This window comes from Colletotrichum fioriniae, assembly GCF_027942845.1.
Source record: "Colletotrichum fioriniae strain IMI 355084 chromosome Unknown scaffold_5, whole genome shotgun sequence".
Classification (NCBI taxonomy): Eukaryota; Fungi; Ascomycota; class Sordariomycetes; order Glomerellales; family Glomerellaceae; genus Colletotrichum; species Colletotrichum fioriniae.
Window position 1 is genome coordinate 2,477,677 of NW_027076841.1, and position 18,022 is coordinate 2,495,698.

The 18,022-nt window shown below is 51.7% G+C and overlaps 4 protein-coding genes across 4 annotated transcripts; 2 read left to right on the plus strand and 2 right to left on the minus strand.

The window, feature by feature from the left end:
* Nucleotides 1–378: 378 nt before the first annotated feature.
* N0V96_005312 (uncharacterized protein) lies at nt 379–2,046 on the plus strand (the record flags this gene model as incomplete). The annotated part of the gene is made up of 2 exons (XM_065757368.1): nt 379–722; nt 954–2,046. 2 exons carry the CDS (start codon nt 379–381, stop codon nt 2,044–2,046), a joined length of 1,437 nt encoding a protein of 478 aa, XP_065614137.1.
* Nucleotides 2,047–2,628: 582 nt separating this feature from the next.
* Nucleotides 2,629–4,566, plus strand: N0V96_005313 (uncharacterized protein; the record flags this gene model as incomplete). The annotated part of the gene is made up of 6 exons (XM_065757369.1): nt 2,629–2,863; nt 2,966–3,109; nt 3,160–3,224; nt 3,330–3,464; nt 3,530–4,085; nt 4,154–4,566. 6 exons carry the CDS (start codon nt 2,629–2,631, stop codon nt 4,564–4,566), a joined length of 1,548 nt encoding a protein of 515 aa, XP_065614138.1.
* An 813-nt stretch (nt 4,567–5,379) lies between these two features.
* N0V96_005314 (uncharacterized protein) lies at nt 5,380–7,145 on the minus strand (the record flags this gene model as incomplete). The annotated part of the gene is made up of 3 exons (XM_053198810.2): nt 5,380–6,317; nt 6,371–7,002; nt 7,114–7,145. 3 exons carry the CDS (start codon nt 7,143–7,145, stop codon nt 5,380–5,382), a joined length of 1,602 nt encoding a protein of 533 aa, XP_053043734.2.
* An 8,894-nt stretch (nt 7,146–16,039) lies between these two features.
* On the minus strand, nt 16,040–17,842 carry N0V96_005315 (uncharacterized protein; the record flags this gene model as incomplete). The annotated part of the gene is made up of 4 exons (XM_053198811.2): nt 16,040–16,359; nt 16,436–16,674; nt 16,737–17,579; nt 17,640–17,842. 4 exons carry the CDS (start codon nt 17,840–17,842, stop codon nt 16,040–16,042), a joined length of 1,605 nt encoding a protein of 534 aa, XP_053043735.2.
* Between the last annotated feature and the right edge of the window lie 180 nt (nt 17,843–18,022).

Consider the following 18,022-nt stretch of genomic DNA (forward strand, 5'->3'; position numbering starts at 1 on the left):
CCGCAATGCTTCCACTGCAACCGGAGGAACCTATCATGTGTGTATCCATCATCGACGTTAAGGCGCAAGAACCGGCATGTCGCTGGACAACAGCAACAGCCTGCTTCTCCAGAATCTAGCAGCACCTTCAGCCAGAGCGCCTCCTATGAGGCAGAACCTACACCACACCAGCAGTACGGCGTCGGCAGGATGTCTCTGAACACGGCCCTGGACCATGCTCTCCTCAGTACAGACGTGATACGTCAGCATCTCGAGGCGTACTTTGACCACGTCTATCCAATAGGCCACGATTTCTTTCATCGGCCATCCGTAATGGAAGAGTTTTACGCCGGAAAGCTACCGCCCATTCTATGTACATCGATATGCGCGACTGCAGCAATGTTCGTGTCCCGCTCGCGCGAGTCGCGAGTCCTATCCGTTCAGTGGGCCAAAGAAGTAGATGCCTACATATTCGGAAACCTCAATGTTTTCAAGGTGCTCAACATCCAGCTTCTGATCCTCTCCATGTTTCAAAATTTTGCCTACAGGCAGTTCGGCAAGATGTGGCTGCTCATCAGCATGGCCGCGAGGCTAGCAGTCTCATTCCAGCTTAACGACGAGAGACCAGCGTCCGAGAATGATACCACCGCTACGCTAATCAAGCGAGAGTGCGAGCGGCGGCTGGTGTGGCATGTGTGGAGTATGGATAAGATGCTCTCAGCGGGTCTGGATGAGTTCACCTCGTTGCCAGATCGGTGGATGAGGACTTCGTTGCCAAACTCGGAACATGCTTTCTGTCATGGGCTGATGAAGCCTACTGGCAGACTAAGCGACGGGGTGGAGGCACTTGCATCCCACGAAGCTGGACCTAATGCCTACTTGATAATGCTCTTACCGCTTCGCTGTGAGATACTGCGGTAGGCATTTGAAAACTTCTCTTCCCTTCTAGACGGAGTCGATACTGACGCCCACAGATTAACAAAGAGAATCGTCATAGATAGCCACTCAGACCACTCCCCAGACGCAGTCTCCAAAGCAGTCTCCAAAGCAGTCACAACCATGAAAGACCTACGAGACCGATTAAGATCCTTCCTCAAAAACACACCAAAACACCTGCAACTGAGCGAACTCAACATGTTCTCCCATTCAACTACATCAGAGTTCTCATCTTACCTCACGCTTAATTCGTGGTACCTTCAGTGCGCCTGCGACCTCTTCCGCGTCGCCCTGCCAGCCGCGTACAGGGAGAGCGCATCGCCGAAATTCCTCGCGAGCGCTCCACCAGACTTTGTATCCGAGTGGCGCGCACTTGCGGTATCTCACGCTCTACGTCAGGCGAGACTATGGGAGCATCTCCAGAACCTCCGAGCCAAGGGCGCCCTGCAATCGAAGCAGACGCGTATCCCTCTCCGTCTGGGGTACGGCAGCATGGTGCATCAGTGTACCAAGACCCTCCTCACGGCGCGACGGTGCAAGCTATACGATGGCCTTGTCGACCCGATTACTGGCGAAACTGCAGAGCTCAATGACGAGGCCGTGGAGGCCTTGTGCCAGAGCAACATCACCTTGCTGGACGACATGGCCAAGATCGCACCCATCATCGCGGTACTACAGCAAGACGTCGAAAAGATGGTTGAAGCCGATAAAGACAGAAGACAAAACGATGCAGAGACGCAAGAGCTCGCGCCAGTCAGTAGCGAAGTCCAGCGGAACAACCTGCTGAGCAGATATCACCCGTTATCTCAGAGCTTCGATAGCAACGCGAAGACGGCGGACGAAGTCGCGCTACAGCACTCTGACCCTCCTCAAACGCCTTCGATCCTCCAGGCCTCAGAAACGACGGACATGACCATGACAGACTCTGTCGATATCTACCCGGCCTCTCTAGCCAGCGCGGCTGGTCTCAACGACATTGGCGCCAGTCTGGATGGACCGCTCACCTGGTCCGGCTTTGCAGAAAACCAGCTGGCACCTGACTACTTTGTAGCCCCTTCGCAGTTTGACATGAGCGGTGAGCTAAGCTGGTTTCTATCGGGCTACATGGATCCGGATCCCGCCAGTGTCTGAGGAAGCACAGACATGGGAATAGCAGACTGAGTTGCAAGTTGGAAGATACATGTACATTTCGGATTAGACCTAGATGGCATACAAGACATATCCAACGACGGAGAAACGTACCCGAAATAACCAGACTTTGTCGGAGCTTAAGAACTAGGCTTAAGCTGTCCAGCTCAAGCACGCAAGACGGGGCCAAGATGGTGTTTCGAAGAACAAGTGGGTCTCTACCGCATCTCGCCGGATCTCGCTCGCACCATCTTGGGGAACATCTGACCCCCTGGCAACACCACATCCGCCGAGATCCGCTGTCACGAACCATCTGTAAGCGGTTTGCAACTCACTTTCTCCAGACTTTCCATGCTTCCAAAGTCTCCACCACGAAGCACTAGTCTCAAGTTCCACGTCCCTGGCTTCGGTTCATTGCCAGCGTCGTGACATGGCGACATACCACGAATGTTTGTTAGTGTAGGAAAGGCTCGAATATGTAACCGCCATATAACTCAACTCCCTCCCACCTTGACCCCGAAACCACGATGAACAACCTGGCTACCTGAACCAATCTGAGCTCATCCTCGATGATAATCAGCTATAATGGGCATCAAGTCGGTAACACAGCACTTCAACAAGAGGCTCTTCGCCTCCGTGTTCCTCATTGCCGTATCGCAGTTCAACTATGGCTTCGACAACCAGGCCTTCACCTCGACACAGGCCATGGATGCCTTTGAAAGGCAGTTTGGCGAGTACGACGACGCGACAAGGCAGTGGAAGATTCCAACGTACTTTTTGTCGTTGTTGAATAGTCTGAATTACATTGGCTTCGCTGCTGGTACGTTAACCCCCCCCCCCCCCCCCCCCCTTGGAAACTTGAAGTTTAGGTGCTGGAGGGCAAAGTGGATGATGATTATGGGTCACTAACACGGTGCCTCAGGTCTTGTGGTTGGAAGTCTGACCAGTGCACGCTTCGGTCGTCGCACGACGATGATCGTTATGAGCATCTACGCCCTGATTAGTGCCACGGTCGTGGTCACATCCACGACGAAGGAACAAATTCTCGTAGGGAGAATCCTCAACTGTACGGAAAAGCCTACTTGAAGCTACATAACAATCATTGACAGGCTCCAGATGTCTATGTCGGGTTCGAGCTGGCTGTAGTTCCTGTGTATCAGTCGGAAATTGTCCCAGCTCCGGTTCGAGGAATGGTTGTTGGAACGTACCAACTCTCCATTGGCGTACGCAAAAGTCCACAACCCGAGCCCCTATTCCGTTTATGACTGCTGATTCTGAATATATAGCTTGGTGGCCTCGTCATCAACTCCATCTGCCGCGGAACGTCGAGCTTTCAAGACAGCCGTGCCTACAGAATTCCCTTTGGCCTCTTCTACGTCATCCCATCAATCGTTTTGGCCTTAATCTGGTTCATCCCAGAGGTGAGTATAACCCGAGCTTCTCATCCTTCATCGTTATTGAACTAACTCTTTTAACCCTTTGATAGTCTCCTCGCTGGCTTCTTCTCCGAGACCGCGTCGAAGAAGCCAGAAAGGCCCATTATCTCCTCCGCGAAGGAACCATGTCCGAAGACGACATATCCCACGAGTTCTCCAAGATCCAGCAATCTCTCCTCGATGAGCCCGAGCAGGGCCGAACAAAGGAGCTCTTCCAAGGCGTGAACCGAAAGCGCACTGCCATCGCCGTTGGCATGTCCTTTTTCCAGCAAGCAACGGGCCAGGCGTTCGCGTCGCAGTACGGCGCCGTCTGGGTCAAGTCGCTCGGCACGCTGAATCCGTTTGATGTGACTCTAGGGTCGTCGGCGCTGACGACGGGCTTGATTATCACGTGTTTGTTCTTGACGGATCGGGTTGGACGACGGTACGAGATCTTTTCTTTTTCCATTCGAATCAGTTCCGCAGGACTGACATTCCTTTCAAGCAAAATTCTCCTTGTTGGTGCTGCAGTTCAGACAGTTGCACTTTACACAATGGCCGGCCTCGGCGTACCAAGGCCCGTCCCCAATGCCAATAAGTCAGGCATGGTCGGCATGCTCCTCCTATGTAAGAACAATTCAAACCCGGCACCAACGATGAGCATCTATACAGTATCGAACTAACCCTCACCATAGTCGGCGCCGGCTTCGGTCTCGGGTGGGGTCCCCTAACCTACGTAGTCGTAACCGAAGTCCCAGCCCTCCGCCTCCGCGACCGTTCCCAGCGCGTCTCCTCTCTCGTCAACATCTTCATGAACTTCCTCGTCAACTTCACTCTCCCATATCTACTCAACGCGCCCTACGCCGCGCTACAAAGTAAAGTCGGCTTCATATTTGGCAGCATCGCCGTCTGCTCCGCGTTGTTTGTGTTTTTCTGCGTGCCAGAGTGTAAGGGGAGGAGTCTGGAGGAAATTGATCGCATGTTTCACGATGGCGTGCCGGTGAGGCACTTTGGGGACTATCCGAGATCCGAGGTACACGTCAACGCGGCCAAGGTCGTTGATGTGGAAGAGGCTGGTGATCAGCATGCACCAGAGGAGGTCAAATGAAGGATTGCAGTCAGAAGTCGAGAATCAGGATGAATTGAGAAGCCCACCGGCAGCCCTCGACTCGGCAACTCGAGTTGGTGTCCGTTCGAGGGCGTGCCAGGTATTCCTCGCATGGAAGTAGATATTCTCGGTTTCATATCATACATCTTTGCAGCTAACTCAAGGTTTTTCGTTTCCCGGCGATCTGCTTACCACTGTAGAACTGTAGAAAATGTGTTCGATCCCACGTGTACCCCCATGGTGTGCCCCACGGCATGTTCTTCCAAGAAAACCACACCAAATTTTACTAGCGCGTTGTTCACCCTTTGGATGACACAAATCATCCCACAATACTTTCCGTTAAACCTTGCATATTGGATCATCACAAGGCCCTACCCACCACCTCTTGGACTCCTTGACTCGTCGTTTAAGCAAACTTGTGATTGGGTACTTTTCGATTGCTTAGCATCGAGGCACAATACGGGCCCTCCCGCCTCCTTAACCACACATCTGGCTCGACTTGCCTCTTGCTGCTGGCATTAGGCAGGGCCGGACTGGTTTGGGTTCAGACGGTTTCTGTATCTACTCTCTGCGAGATTGACGTCTCTGACGGTCTAGCTTCGGCTCATACCCCAGCCGAGCAGGCATAACTTGTCAGTATACCCCAGCGTACACCTGCCGATAGGTTCTGACAACGCATTGCCGCTCAGCCGCTGCGACATGGAGGTGGACTTTCTGAATCTGTTGATGCATTTGGTTCGTTTCGACATGCCCCCGGATGCCCAGCCGAAAAGCACGTGCCGTGAAGCTTATGCATCGCGAGCCCTTGCGTTGCTATGCCCAGTTCTCGGGACTGATTCCGATGTTACCCACACTCCAGCGATCTAAGTCCATATGGCCATCCTCATCACGCTCCTTCTCGTCGATTGGTCGCGCAAATTCAGTTAAGAACCGTAACATCCACCGATCCATGCGGTAGCTGGTGTTCATACTCTTGCGACATAGCTCATGGAACGTCTTTAGCCGTGCGAAGCAAACCTCCAGTGCTGGCCAGTACGCCCGCAGAGCGACGAGGGTATTGAAATGACGCTCTAGTGTGGCACGGGCATTTGCAATCTCAGCTTCGTCCGTTTCGAACAGCAAAGTGTGGATAAAGATTGAAGATGTAATGACAATGATGTGTCCGAGCATGTTGAATTTGGCGTCACAGCCAGGTGTTGTGTTCGCGAGGTCGATGATACGTGACATGGATATAGCGTTCTCCTTGCATTTGCGCGCGAACATTTGTGCTGTTGGTGAAGTAGGGAAGCGCTGAACTTCGTCTAGGTACTGGTAGTACAGTAGCTGACTGTAGTGATAGTGGCCAGTGTGCACGGCAATGAAGATCCGCCCAAGGCCTTGAGAGGCGAAGGCATGGAGGTTACTCGGGGTATCGCGAAGGTTGTGGGGTAGAGCCACTTCCCAAGCTTCGAGCTCTTGTGACAGTTGAGACACGGTCTCGTCGATGTTGGTCACGTCAACATCAGATGTGAGACTCTTGATGGCATCATTGACCCGCATCAGAATACTGTTCAACTTTATCATTTGAGCGATCAGCGAATCTTCGCGATTTGGTGAGAGAATAAAGTCAAGGTGATTGTTGTTTGCCCGGGTCATGTTGAGAAAGGTTGACTCATTCATGGGTAACGGGACATCCATTCGACGGTCCATGAGACGCGGAAGATTGACACCAGTTGACGACCACACATCGATCATACAAAGTGACCAATACACTTCGAAAGTCAGTATTTGTATTGTGACATCAACTGAAGGGCGGATTTTCTACCTCTGATGTGGATCTCTCTCTGGAGAGGATCTGGAGTTGGCAGGTTGGGTAGATCGAGATAGTTGGCTATCCTGCAAGCTGCTGAATAGAAGATGGTTTCAGCACCAGCTTCACCCTCTACGATAGAGTACGCGCCAAGCAAGACGCAAGCTTGTGCCGTGGTCAGTGAAACGTCACGTAAGTTGAGTAGTAGATTTCCCTCATTGGCGAAAAGCTCGCCCCTCGACATCGGTGATATCCCGTTAAAAATCGAATTCGACGAGAAGCGCGCTGACAGTGCCATCATTCCGTAGACAAGCACCAGAGGAGCGGTTCCCTCGTGTAGATCCAGCATGAAGCTGGGCCTGTGGAAGAGAGAGTGAAGCTGATCGTGGATATACTTGAAGTACAACTCCACAAGCTCGAAGCATAACGCCTTGTCGGCAACAGCAGCTGAAGGAGTGATGCCTGGTGGACTAGCAAGGATGATCTCGGTGACTGTCGGTGTCTTTGGTGTTGTGATGGATATGGGGCTGATGGGAGCCGCCTTGGGCTGGATTATGGTACCAGCTCTGGAGCAGGCAATGTTCTGGGCCGCACAGTAAGTGCACTGGCCGCCACCGATAGGAACCTCACATTTCCTCCGTCGTGCGCTATCATGCTGTCAGTAGTGATGCCACTGATGCGCCTTAAAGCCGATGAACGAAGGGGTTGGAACGATCGCCAGCAAAGTTCAAAGGGGAGAGATTCGCAGGTTGACTTACCGACACGCCGAGCACGCTGTTGAGTATCTCATTTTTGGGTTTGGGGCGTCGGCTCTCTGTCTGCTGAAGCCGTAGTCTACGTGGACCGCAGTCGATATTTGATTTCCAGTGCCTTGTCGCGAGCTCTCTCGTCCGATGATGTCGTTCTCTCGCCTGATCTGACAAGAAGCTGCGCGAAAGGGAACGTCGACGTTCGGCATGAGGCGATCAAATCAAAAAACGGCAAGTCACCTGCCACCTGCTTCCTTCCAAGTGCCTCCTTCCCCCGAGCCACAGCTGCAGCTACTCGGCCAGGAAGGCGCATTTTCCCCGCTTTCCCACAATGATTTCCCGGACCCTCAGTGGTTCGGCTAGGATGATTGCCCCGCATATATGGGGCTTCTCCGCATCACAAACGTCTGTCTGGGCCTCCCTAATTCTCAACCTAGCCCAATTGGGCTAGCTCGGTAGTGGGCCGTTCGTGGGATCGCGGAGCGACGAGCCGATGATTTTCTGGCCACCTTCTTGAGGTCTCCTGGTTTTGTTCTTGCTCTTCAATTTCCCCATCCTCTTGAACCTGAAAGGGGAACAATTCGGTTCAATGCGACTCTCTCCATGCCTCCAATACCGCGCCTGCATAACTCTCCGGCTCGAGGACCCGTGGATTGTTGGTTCATGTTGATGGAAACGGTCTCAGTGAGTGCAACACTTCCAAACTTGGTCGTGTTTCTCGTCCAATCAACCCCGCTCGCAACCTCAGTCCACCGCGACATAGTCGAAATGAGGGGGCCTTGTCCAAAGCCTGCCTTCATCTCGGTAGTAGGTTGTTTGCTCCGAGCCCTGAAATCATCCTGGCTGTCCGAAACATCCGCCGATCGTTCCTGCCTGCCAACACTTTATCGGGAGTTTGTGTGCAGTAGCCAGCTGAACCTCGACGCGAAGAGGATCCATTTTTGGCGGAGTGCTTCGATGTCTCGCCTTATTTGGGGTAAAGACACTGGATGGGAAGTCTCCGTCGTTTCCGAAGGGCCGATTTCCTTCTGACTCTTCCCCAGACGGGAGCTCCCGCAACCTAATGGTATTACTTGCCACGCGGAGAAGCCCCTTGGAAGCCGCCGTGTTTGCCTGACTCCTTTGAAAGCGACGGATGTCTGGAAGCATCCGCCGATCCATACGCCTATCACGAAAGGTGTCCTGTTCCTTTGCTTATAGCCACGCGCTCGATCTGCGTTTCTCTCGCTCGAGGTTCCATGTGAAAGCGCTCATGGTCCAAAGTCCAGCGGCTCCGTGCCACTGCCTCTTACGATCGAGTCACAAACTCCATCGGCGAAAGGATATTGGTGGAGAAAAGGATTGAGGCTGTGAATCGTTCGTATGCCATCGCGTCGCCCGTTTCGTGAATCGTGTGTTGATAATCAAAATTGGTCGGATAGATCGCTGATTTGGGAGCTGACCTGGCTACTACACACAACAGTCAACCAATCTTCGAATTTTCGAGATACCAACAGAAAGCTCAACTAACCTGGCGGAAGGAATTTGGCTCAGCCTTCATTATACTCTGCTCAACGCTCCTCAAAATTGTTCCTGAAGCCAGGAACATGACATTGTGCTGCTGGATGTCTTTCAACTCCATGCTGAAGGAGTTTTTCCAACCAAACTACACCCTCTCCGGCACTTATCAATGCTGGCTTGCGTTCTTGTTCTTTTCTTCTTTGGTACTTCGTCGTAAATGACTGTCGGATTCTTTCTGCATGTACGAATATTCTCGGGCCTCCGATCTCTCCCCGTTACTGAGCGTAGCTCTTTGCTCCTTTGCTTTGTTCCACAATCTGTCATAGGATGGTACCAACCCTCAGCCAGTCTCTCTTTACAGCCTTCCTGCCACACATGATTGTCGCAAACCTTGTGGTGAACATGAGTACTGCGACTGCCCGGTTAACCTCCAGAATTTGCAACGATAGCGAAAATTTCAGCCGACAACAGCATTCAATGCATGTGTCGCCGATTTGAAACGAAAGAGTCTGATCGAAAATTGGTCCTCGAAACGAGTTTTGGTTTTTCTGTTTCTCGTTTGCAGATCGAAAGTTGTTAGTTTCGGATGATGCTGCGTGCTGAAGCTCCAGTGAAGAGACCTTTGAGTTTCAGCGGAACCTCCTCTCCAGGCGCAAAACTGGATGCTATTCACAAAGAAGCTCTCTGACAAATGCATGAGCAGAAATTTCTATTTCCATCATCCAAGGAAAGGAAAATGGCTCCAGGAGTAGTGTTATGTAAAGCATTTTCAATTCCGAATTCCGCCAGAAACGAGTGGGCAAGAAAACAATGTCCGCCAGTCCCGTCAAAGCAAACCCGCTAGTGGCGGGAAACCGCTGCGCGGGACGGCGTGGAGAATGCGGGGAGATCTGCGGGATGTGGCACGGCTCTTTCCATTTGATCGCTACGTCCACCAATGCAGGGGTAAAGACATGATTTCGTGTCAGCACACGCAGATAGATGAAATGGGAGACCTAACTTTCTGTGTTTCTTCATTGAAGTGCTGAAGCGTAAGCGAATTAATTACATGCGCATAGTTTCAAAAGGCTTCCAGCCAAGAAAAGAAAATAGCCCTGCCCGCCCATTGGTTACCAATCTCTTGCTCACTGAACTTTGTAGGTGATGGCTAAGGCGGGTAAGATGATACTCAGTATTCTATTTATTCAAACTAAAACCTGAATCAACGTAGTTTCTTTCTCTCAGCCCTCGAGCAAGATGCACAAATGGGAATGACTCAATAACACTTCTCTGACACCCTTGTCTGCTGTATGTTCTCAACTAACATTACGGTTTGTGGTGTTCATAACCTGACATCATCGTTTCTGTTTGACAGATGTTCATTTCCATCAATCCAAACGAGACACCATCGAAGCAAAGACGGGCATATCACTCACGGAATCATTGCTCATTTTTAGCAACGAAAGCGAGCAACGCTACGGAACCACAGGTCAAGAGCAAGACACCAACGATTCAAGTGTCAACAATTGAACCAGTCACCGCATTTTTTGCTGCAGAGCTGAGTTGAGAAACAAAGTCAACGCGCGAGCCAACCCTTGCACCTCGCCAATTCACTACCTAAGTAGTTAAGTACGCATAGTCCATCATAACGACATCGGGAACTGCGTTAAGCTTCCCGGTATCCACCTGTCATCCCCGGGCTAAGTGAGATCGCGACGAACTTCGAATCTCGATTAAGTTCCGGGGTTGGATGAATGCCCGACTCTCACGGTGACTTGCTCTTGTTACGTCTGAATTCTTCTCGACGGTAATTGCAACCAATTTGACGCCATACGTCGTAGGTTTTGACAAGTGCCGATGGGTTGAGAATGGGCAACGTTCAACTTCCAACAAGGGGAAAGCGATGCCAACTATGAGCCGCGGCTCTTTTTGGCAATGAGATCGCGGCGGCTGTCGCATGACTCTCTACTTTACAGGTCTTGTTTAGCGGCGGTAAAAAGGTGACGTATGGAGAAATGGCATGCGTCTCCATAGCTAAGAGAGTACGACTTTCACATGCTCCAGTAAGTGTCCGTATAGCCTATTGCTTCAAGGACTAGAAATGCTAAAATCCTTTTCACAAAATTTGCCACCCGGCGGATAAGGCATCGTGCGGGAACTAGAACGCGTTCGAATGGCGTTCACTTACATCCAAAGCAAAGTCAAAGAGTCCTCTTAATGTCTAATCACAATTGATAGAGAGCGTCACCATAAGAGTCGAAATGCGTCTGTGGTCTTGAGAGTAACGGAATTGCGTGCAGGTTCTTGGCGTCCGAATTTTGCCATCACTTTGCCTAAGGTGATTGCGCGAGGCAATCTAGGGAGAAAAGAAAGAACACATATCCATCACGTGGCTTTCCACTTCCAAACCTTAGCCGGTGCTAGAAGAAATATGCTGAGTTTATAGGGGTTTTACAATGCAACCAATCGTACTCGCTGGAGTGGCCGTATCCTACATGCATACTCATCATGTCCGTGTAGAGGAAGCCGGCTATCTATTCTTATTCCAACTGCCGTAGCGGAGGAGAGTGAGCATGGTGAGCGGGCGCCATCATGCCGCTTACGCTGGAACTCAGGCCATACTTCTAAAAGTCCGTGCCGAGGGGAGGGGATGAGCGGGCGACGGCGGAGAAACTCCGCGACCGCGCGTACGTCGCCTGGAGATTTCCGAGCCGAGATGGTGGCCAAGTCGCTTCCCGGGGACGGATGGTTGGTGCATCCGGTGCCATGGGGAAGAGCTTGAAGGTAGAACACCGGAAGTCTCCACCAACCAGAAGGCTCCCCTGAGGAAAGTGTCGGAAAGTTACGAAGTGCGCTGTGTGGCTGGCCCTTCGAAGATTCCGTTGGACATGGGGCGTGGTGTAAATCATGAGAATCGCCTTACTATCTATAAGGGGAGAAATAATGCGCAGTGCTGCACATGGCAATCCACGGTTTCGGGTCTGCAGCAAGCTGCAAGAGACGAACACGGGCAAAGTTCGAACCTTGGGCGTTGGAGGGCCAACTTGCAAGTTGTTGTTGTCACACAACACGCCCTCGGCAGTATAGGTAGATGTTCTGCTCAATAGTGTGCCATCCTATGTTTTGGGGCCGTCGAAGAGTAACGGGTTTCGAAGATCTGACTCGCCGTAGGGCTTAAACAGCGAGGATTACTCCGGGCTGGTCCGCTTAAGTAACCAAACTCTATGCCCTGCGTGTGTACTAAGTTCAGATATCGCTCGACATAGGGCTTCTGTCTGGCTTCTAGAATGACTAGAGGCGAATTAAACGAGCAATTTACACGATGTGTGTGTGTGTGCTTGCCTGACTCTCAGGTGTACACATTGGATTCCATACGCTTCCTACTTCATCTCAACTGATCTACCACGAGAGTAAAACACCATTCATGATTCAACGGGATACATCGATGGGGTTCAAAATATTATCACGCAGACTGTGACGATCAATACATCTGTGCAACCACAGTCCAAAATAGGCAAGTGTCGAGAGCAGAAGCTCTTCCCATCACGCCCGAGTACGGCCCGTGGGCAATTAGTATTGCGTCCAAACAATAGCCCGCACGGAAGTTTTGCGACCTTCAAGTGTTCTTCTTCTTCTCGTGAAGTTGTGCAGATATTCAAGCTGCCTTAGCGTGTGTGAGGTGTTTTGATTAGTCCCCAGAGTCGGCGTTGATTGCTTTCCATACATAATCGATGCGTCATTGACGCTTTCACGATGAGTGTAAGACGTGTCGCTTGCTTAATTTTTGCATAAATTTCGACGACCTCCTTCTTTGGCGTAGCGGCGATTGTTCGCATGCAGTGCCGGGCCCTGAGTGTGTGAGATCTCCCGTCACGAGGGTGCTATTCGGAGTTGATTGGCTCACTATAAGAGAGAGATGAGATCTGGGTTTGCCACCATCATTTCGGATGACTTGCCTGATGAATTTCACTTTTGAGCAACTGTTGCCAAGTGATTGGCGATGGGAAGATGGGCAACCTTTTCTCTACGCTTGCTCGAGCTTCGTCCAATGCAGTCCAACGGGAGGGGACCCGATCACATTTGAGGCCATCTGAGGCTGGCGGCTGAGGTACAGATGACTTTGAATGTAGACCCGATTGGGAAATATTGAGGACCACTTAAAGTTCCGTCGTACCGGGTTTCCTGTGGGCTCCGGCCGGCAGCAGCACTCGGCTCGGTATCGGCTCGCATTGGACCCACTCACGCACTTACACTGAGAGATATTTGGGTTCTCTGAGACTCTCTGAGTTCAGACGTTGCCGTAGGCAAGTGTCTGCAACAATCCCCGCGCGAAATCGAAAACTGAAGAATGAGATTGTAGTTTTGTAAAGCAAGAAATTTACCTGGGAGCACCGAATCTCATCTACCCCATATTCTGCCCGCCATTTCTAGTAAGATACCTGCATGCAACTTCAACTCTCCCAACTTTGTCGGGGACAGCCCGGGCCATCTTGGCAAAAGCACATCGAGCTTCCTCTGCCCCGCCAATGTCATGAAACAATGCAGAAGAGCTATGGGCAGAAGATCCCCGAGCAAGTCACAGTTCACCACTGCCAAGCGACTTTTGTGGACAAAACTTCCGCGCGGAAGGTTCATGTTATTTGCAACATTGAGCGGTTTGGATCCCCGGCGGCAGGGTACCACAGCTCTGCCTGCCGGCGTCACCTACCACAAACCCCCCACAAACCTTATCGCGCCCATCATCTCTAGCAAGGAGAAGTATGTATGCAATCCTTTCTGCGTTCTTCTTGTCACAAGTGTCGGCGAACCAAGACCTCGGTACCATGCAAATCGGCAACCACAATAGTCCCTCAGATCCTCATCGACATCTACACAGCTTTCTCAGCCCTAGGGGGATGGAAATGACTCGGACGCGCGTACTGCTCTGGCCCGTGGAGAAACATTGGATGATACGATGTAGACGTCCTCCGGTTCAGAAGGTTACCGTGGAACACGCGAATGTTCTCCTACCGGGGCCCAATTCGTCGAATTTCTGCTCGACGCTGGGAGCAGGCCGTCGATCGTTGGCGGCCGCCCCGTACACCACCACCATCCCGCAGATGGCCCTGTTACTAGCCTACCTACCCTAATCGCGAGCAGCCCGTACCAAGGATACCTGTCCAGGTTTCCCGGTCTTTTGGTTTGTTTACACGCACCGAGGCTCACACATTGTCACATACTCTCATACACCCCTCGATACATTGGCCTAGGTAGGCTCCAACTGCTCCCATTGCTACTACACTCTGAATCCTCTTATCTGAATCACGTTTTCATACTTTCCAACTAGCAATTGCCCCCTGCCCACCAATGTGACCCACAGCCTTACCCTATATCAGCAGAGTTGCGCTCCATGCCGGGCAGCCGGGACGTTTACCCACCACTGAGAGCTACTTGGCATTCTAGTCGCGTTTATCAACTCTAATCCTGTTTGAAAGACCGTTAAGGTTCCCGTAGGCACAAGGAGAAGACGCGCTAGTGTACTGGCCTGAGTCGACCCGAGAACTAATTGACATCTCTCCCGCCGTACTCAAAAACTAGTAGCCCCGCCGCCAATTGTCTTGGCTATAGATTTACCGGTCTTACCTACCCAGCTGAAATCTAGAGACTCAACTCCCATCGCCTTGGCATTTCGGACAAACACCTTCCATATCAACGCAATCATGACAAACATGAACACAGCCCCAAACTCGGCGCACCGCATCGACGTTAACACCCGGAGATTAAGAAACTCTTGTGATTTCTGCACTCGATCAAAGCTGAAATGCGATCAATCAAAACCAGCATGTCATCGTTGTCTCCGCCGTGGGCGAGATTGCGTCTACAGTCGAGTACGGAAAGCTGGCAGGCCGCCCAAAGTTCCAAATAAACGGCACAACGCCGTCACCCCAATGTGGGAACACCCAGCAGACCACAACAGAATGGACTTTCTTCCGTGCACACCCAGCCCGAGTGATGCTTCTTTCGGTAGCATCAGTGGCAGCAGCCTCAGCAGTCGTATCGGCAGCATCGACTGCATGGCAGACACGTCGGTGACCGACTTTTCTGACAGCAGAACTTCGACCCCATCAACTGGCGAAAACATGGAGGCGAAGCTTCTCGACTATTTTGACGGCGTACCATCAAACTGGAACAATCGTCCGGGGTGCTTGCCCGCGCCTCAAGATCTTGACTGGTTGCTACCTTACAGCATCGACATCAGCAGTCCCCTTTACGACACAAATTTTCCCATGGAAGACCTCCTCGCCTTGGATATGCCTAGTCCTACGTTCACTTCATCATGCTTCTCAATGGAACAATCATCACCTTCTCAGTCAATGCACCAGTACATGGGCATTTCAACACCGGACTCACTACCGGACTTCGGAATTTCTTATCCAAATCACTCAGGAACTGAACAGTCAAAGATAAGCTCGGTGTCAACACCTGATGTAAGCCAAGGAAGCGAGACACACCAGCGGCTCACTAATGTTCCAATGAGCGTCCCTGAGCACACATCACATTCCACAAGGACGAAGGACTGCAACTGCTTCTCTCTCATCTGCCAATTACAGGAGTCAGTGTACCACCACACGCAACTTTCAAGTGAGATGGATTCTCAAGTGCCGCTCGGCATCCTCCTCGACATTGAGAATTCGATACACCAGACTGAGCAAACCATCCGACACTGCCAGGACTGTGAGCCGGGCTCATCTCACTTCATGATGATGCTATGCCCTGTCATCGACTGGGTCGTTGACAGCCTAGGCAAGGTCCTCCTTCGCGGAGTTGCTCCCGGCAGCGCATCGCCATCATTCGAGCAACCAACTAAAGGTGCGCCGCAGGTCGGCGACTCGGGTCTAAGCGGCGGTAACGGCGGGATCCCAAATCTGTGTATTTACGAGTTGCTCAAGGGCCGACTTCGGAGACTTGGGCGGATACTCAACGGTATTGGTGGCGAAACACCAAAGGATCCGGCTGATGAGCCTGCATACTTGGATTCAGACTGTTTGGTGAAAGCGATGGGAACTATGGGGCAGGATATCCGCACAAAGTTGGATTACCACCTCCGGTTGGTGGAATTGTGGTTGTCCTGATGTAGCGTAATTGAGAAAACAATGATAAACTAGTGCTACTACTTGGTCAACGCGTGTAGTGAACAAAACGAAGCCAAGTCCCACTCGCCCACCACTGCTACAGATGCAAGTGGACTCCTTACGAGAAGCTCGGGTCGAGATCTAGTTGAGTGAAATAGTCTAAACTTTGTCAACGGGTAAAGTCATAGTGTGTACCGTAGAGATTGCTAAGCTAACATCAAACTCTCGTTCTCGGCTCTTTTACTTCCGTCATAGACGAAACTACGGCAGGATAAGTGAATACGCGTATTTCATCGTCACAAAGTTTCAATGATGCATTACTACAGAAAGCCTTTGGTCTACAATCAAGCTTCCCGCACAATATCATGATCATACTCGGGGTTAACCCAGTCCGGCTCTCCCGCCTTTGCTCTAAGTGCGCCTCCAAACCTATGCAACAGACCCAGCGCCGGTATGCAGAAGAAGATGGTAATGATACCGTGTCCTGCAAATGTCCAGGTGTAGCCCACATTCGTGACCCAAGGCGCAATGAAGAAGGGATCGATGAAGGCACTCAGGTTGAGGAGCACCGCGTAAAAGGTAATCACAGCCATGCTCTGAAGCGGGTACGCGTCGACAATATACGAGCAGATGGCAGTGTTGCCCATTTGAATTCCCGCGCCGACTATAATTAGAGAACAAGGTCAGTTTATGCTTTGAGGAGCCTTTGCTCCTTGAGAAAGGTACTTGGATCAACATACAGAGAGCAAAGGCAACCTGTCCGACCATCCAGTGGTATGCCTTGTCGATGCTCACACCCCAGATGATGAGGCCGATGGAAGTGAGCAGAGCCGCGGGATAAGCCAGCCACAGACGCATCTCGGCAGTTTTCACGCCTCCATTGCGCTTTGCGAGCTTGATCACAAGCCAGTCGCTCAACTGTCCGGAAAAGAAAATTTCCGAGATCAGAGTTCCAACAATCAACCCGATAAAGAAGAGTCTGTAACGTCTGTTGTTAGCTTCCATTGCCCAATTTGGGTTATTCCCATCGACACTACTTACCCCTGGACTTGCGGTGAATAATCAATGTAGGCCACAGGAATCATCGTAATGACCGACAATACCCACCAATACCACCCGAAGCAGTACACCCCCGTCGCGATGGGCACCACAGAGAACTTGAACAACTTGCCGAACCGCACAATCGACGCCCACGGCTTGGGATGCTTCATCGCCGGCACGGGCTTCACGTTCAGAAAACCCAACTTCTTTGTTCTTGTCACGTTCACTGCCTCTGGCGCCGCCGTCGATCCCATAGTCTTCTCGTCTACGGCGCCGTCTGTGGCAGCGGACACGACGCCTTTCGTCTTGGAAAGCATGTAGTCCCTCGGATACAGAGTCTCGGGCAGGAACGCGAGCTCCGCGACTAGAATGACAGCAAAAAAGATGGCTGTCATCCACTGGATCCAGTAGTGATCGATCAAATCGACGAACCCACCAATCAGCGGACCAGCAAGTAGGCCCAAATCGATGGCCAAAACCCAGAGGCCGACCTTTTGTCCGCGCTCGTGCTCGAAGAACATGTCGTTAATGATGGCCAGCCCGACCGTCGCGGCGGGACTGACGCCAAGCCCTTGGAAGAGGCGAGCCGCCATGTAACCCCCGTACGAGGGGGCCTTTGCGGCGCCAATGGTCGCGGCGAAGGCGACAACGGTGCCTGCGATGAAGATGGGCCGGCGGCCGATGATGTCTGCGGGGGAGGACCATAGCAAGGGGCCGATGGCGAGGCCGAGGGCCGGGATGGCGACGGTCCAGTTGACCATTTCGAGGGTGAGGGAGTATTGCTCCTGTAGCTCGGGGAAGGAGGGGACCGTTGTCGTTGTGATGTAGGTGAACATGAAGTACCTGTGATTGAACCAAGTCAGTCTCAATGTTCGACGCTGCGCCACGAGAGACCAGACGTACAATGCCATCACGATGGCGAGGATCGTGTTCTTCTGGAACGCGGACCAGTTGAGGGGATCCATGGCGTCGCCCACGACGGGCTGAGGGTGTACGCTGAAGCCATCCTTGGTCAGTGTGACCTCTTGTGTCGTCTTCCCGATGCCATTCTCCTCAGGTCGCGGTGATGAGCCAATCTTCTCCTTCTCATTCACCGAGTCTGCCATTGTGAGTTGCAGACTTGTAGTCTTTCGTAATGGCTCGATGTTGTGGCGCAAGCAAATGATCCAAGTGGCTTGGAATTGAAGGTTATTAGAACAATGAAAAACACTAGGGGTATCGTTAGAAAGACAAAAACAACCTCCCAAACCACAGTGATTCAGAACATTCTTCCATCGACGCGATGA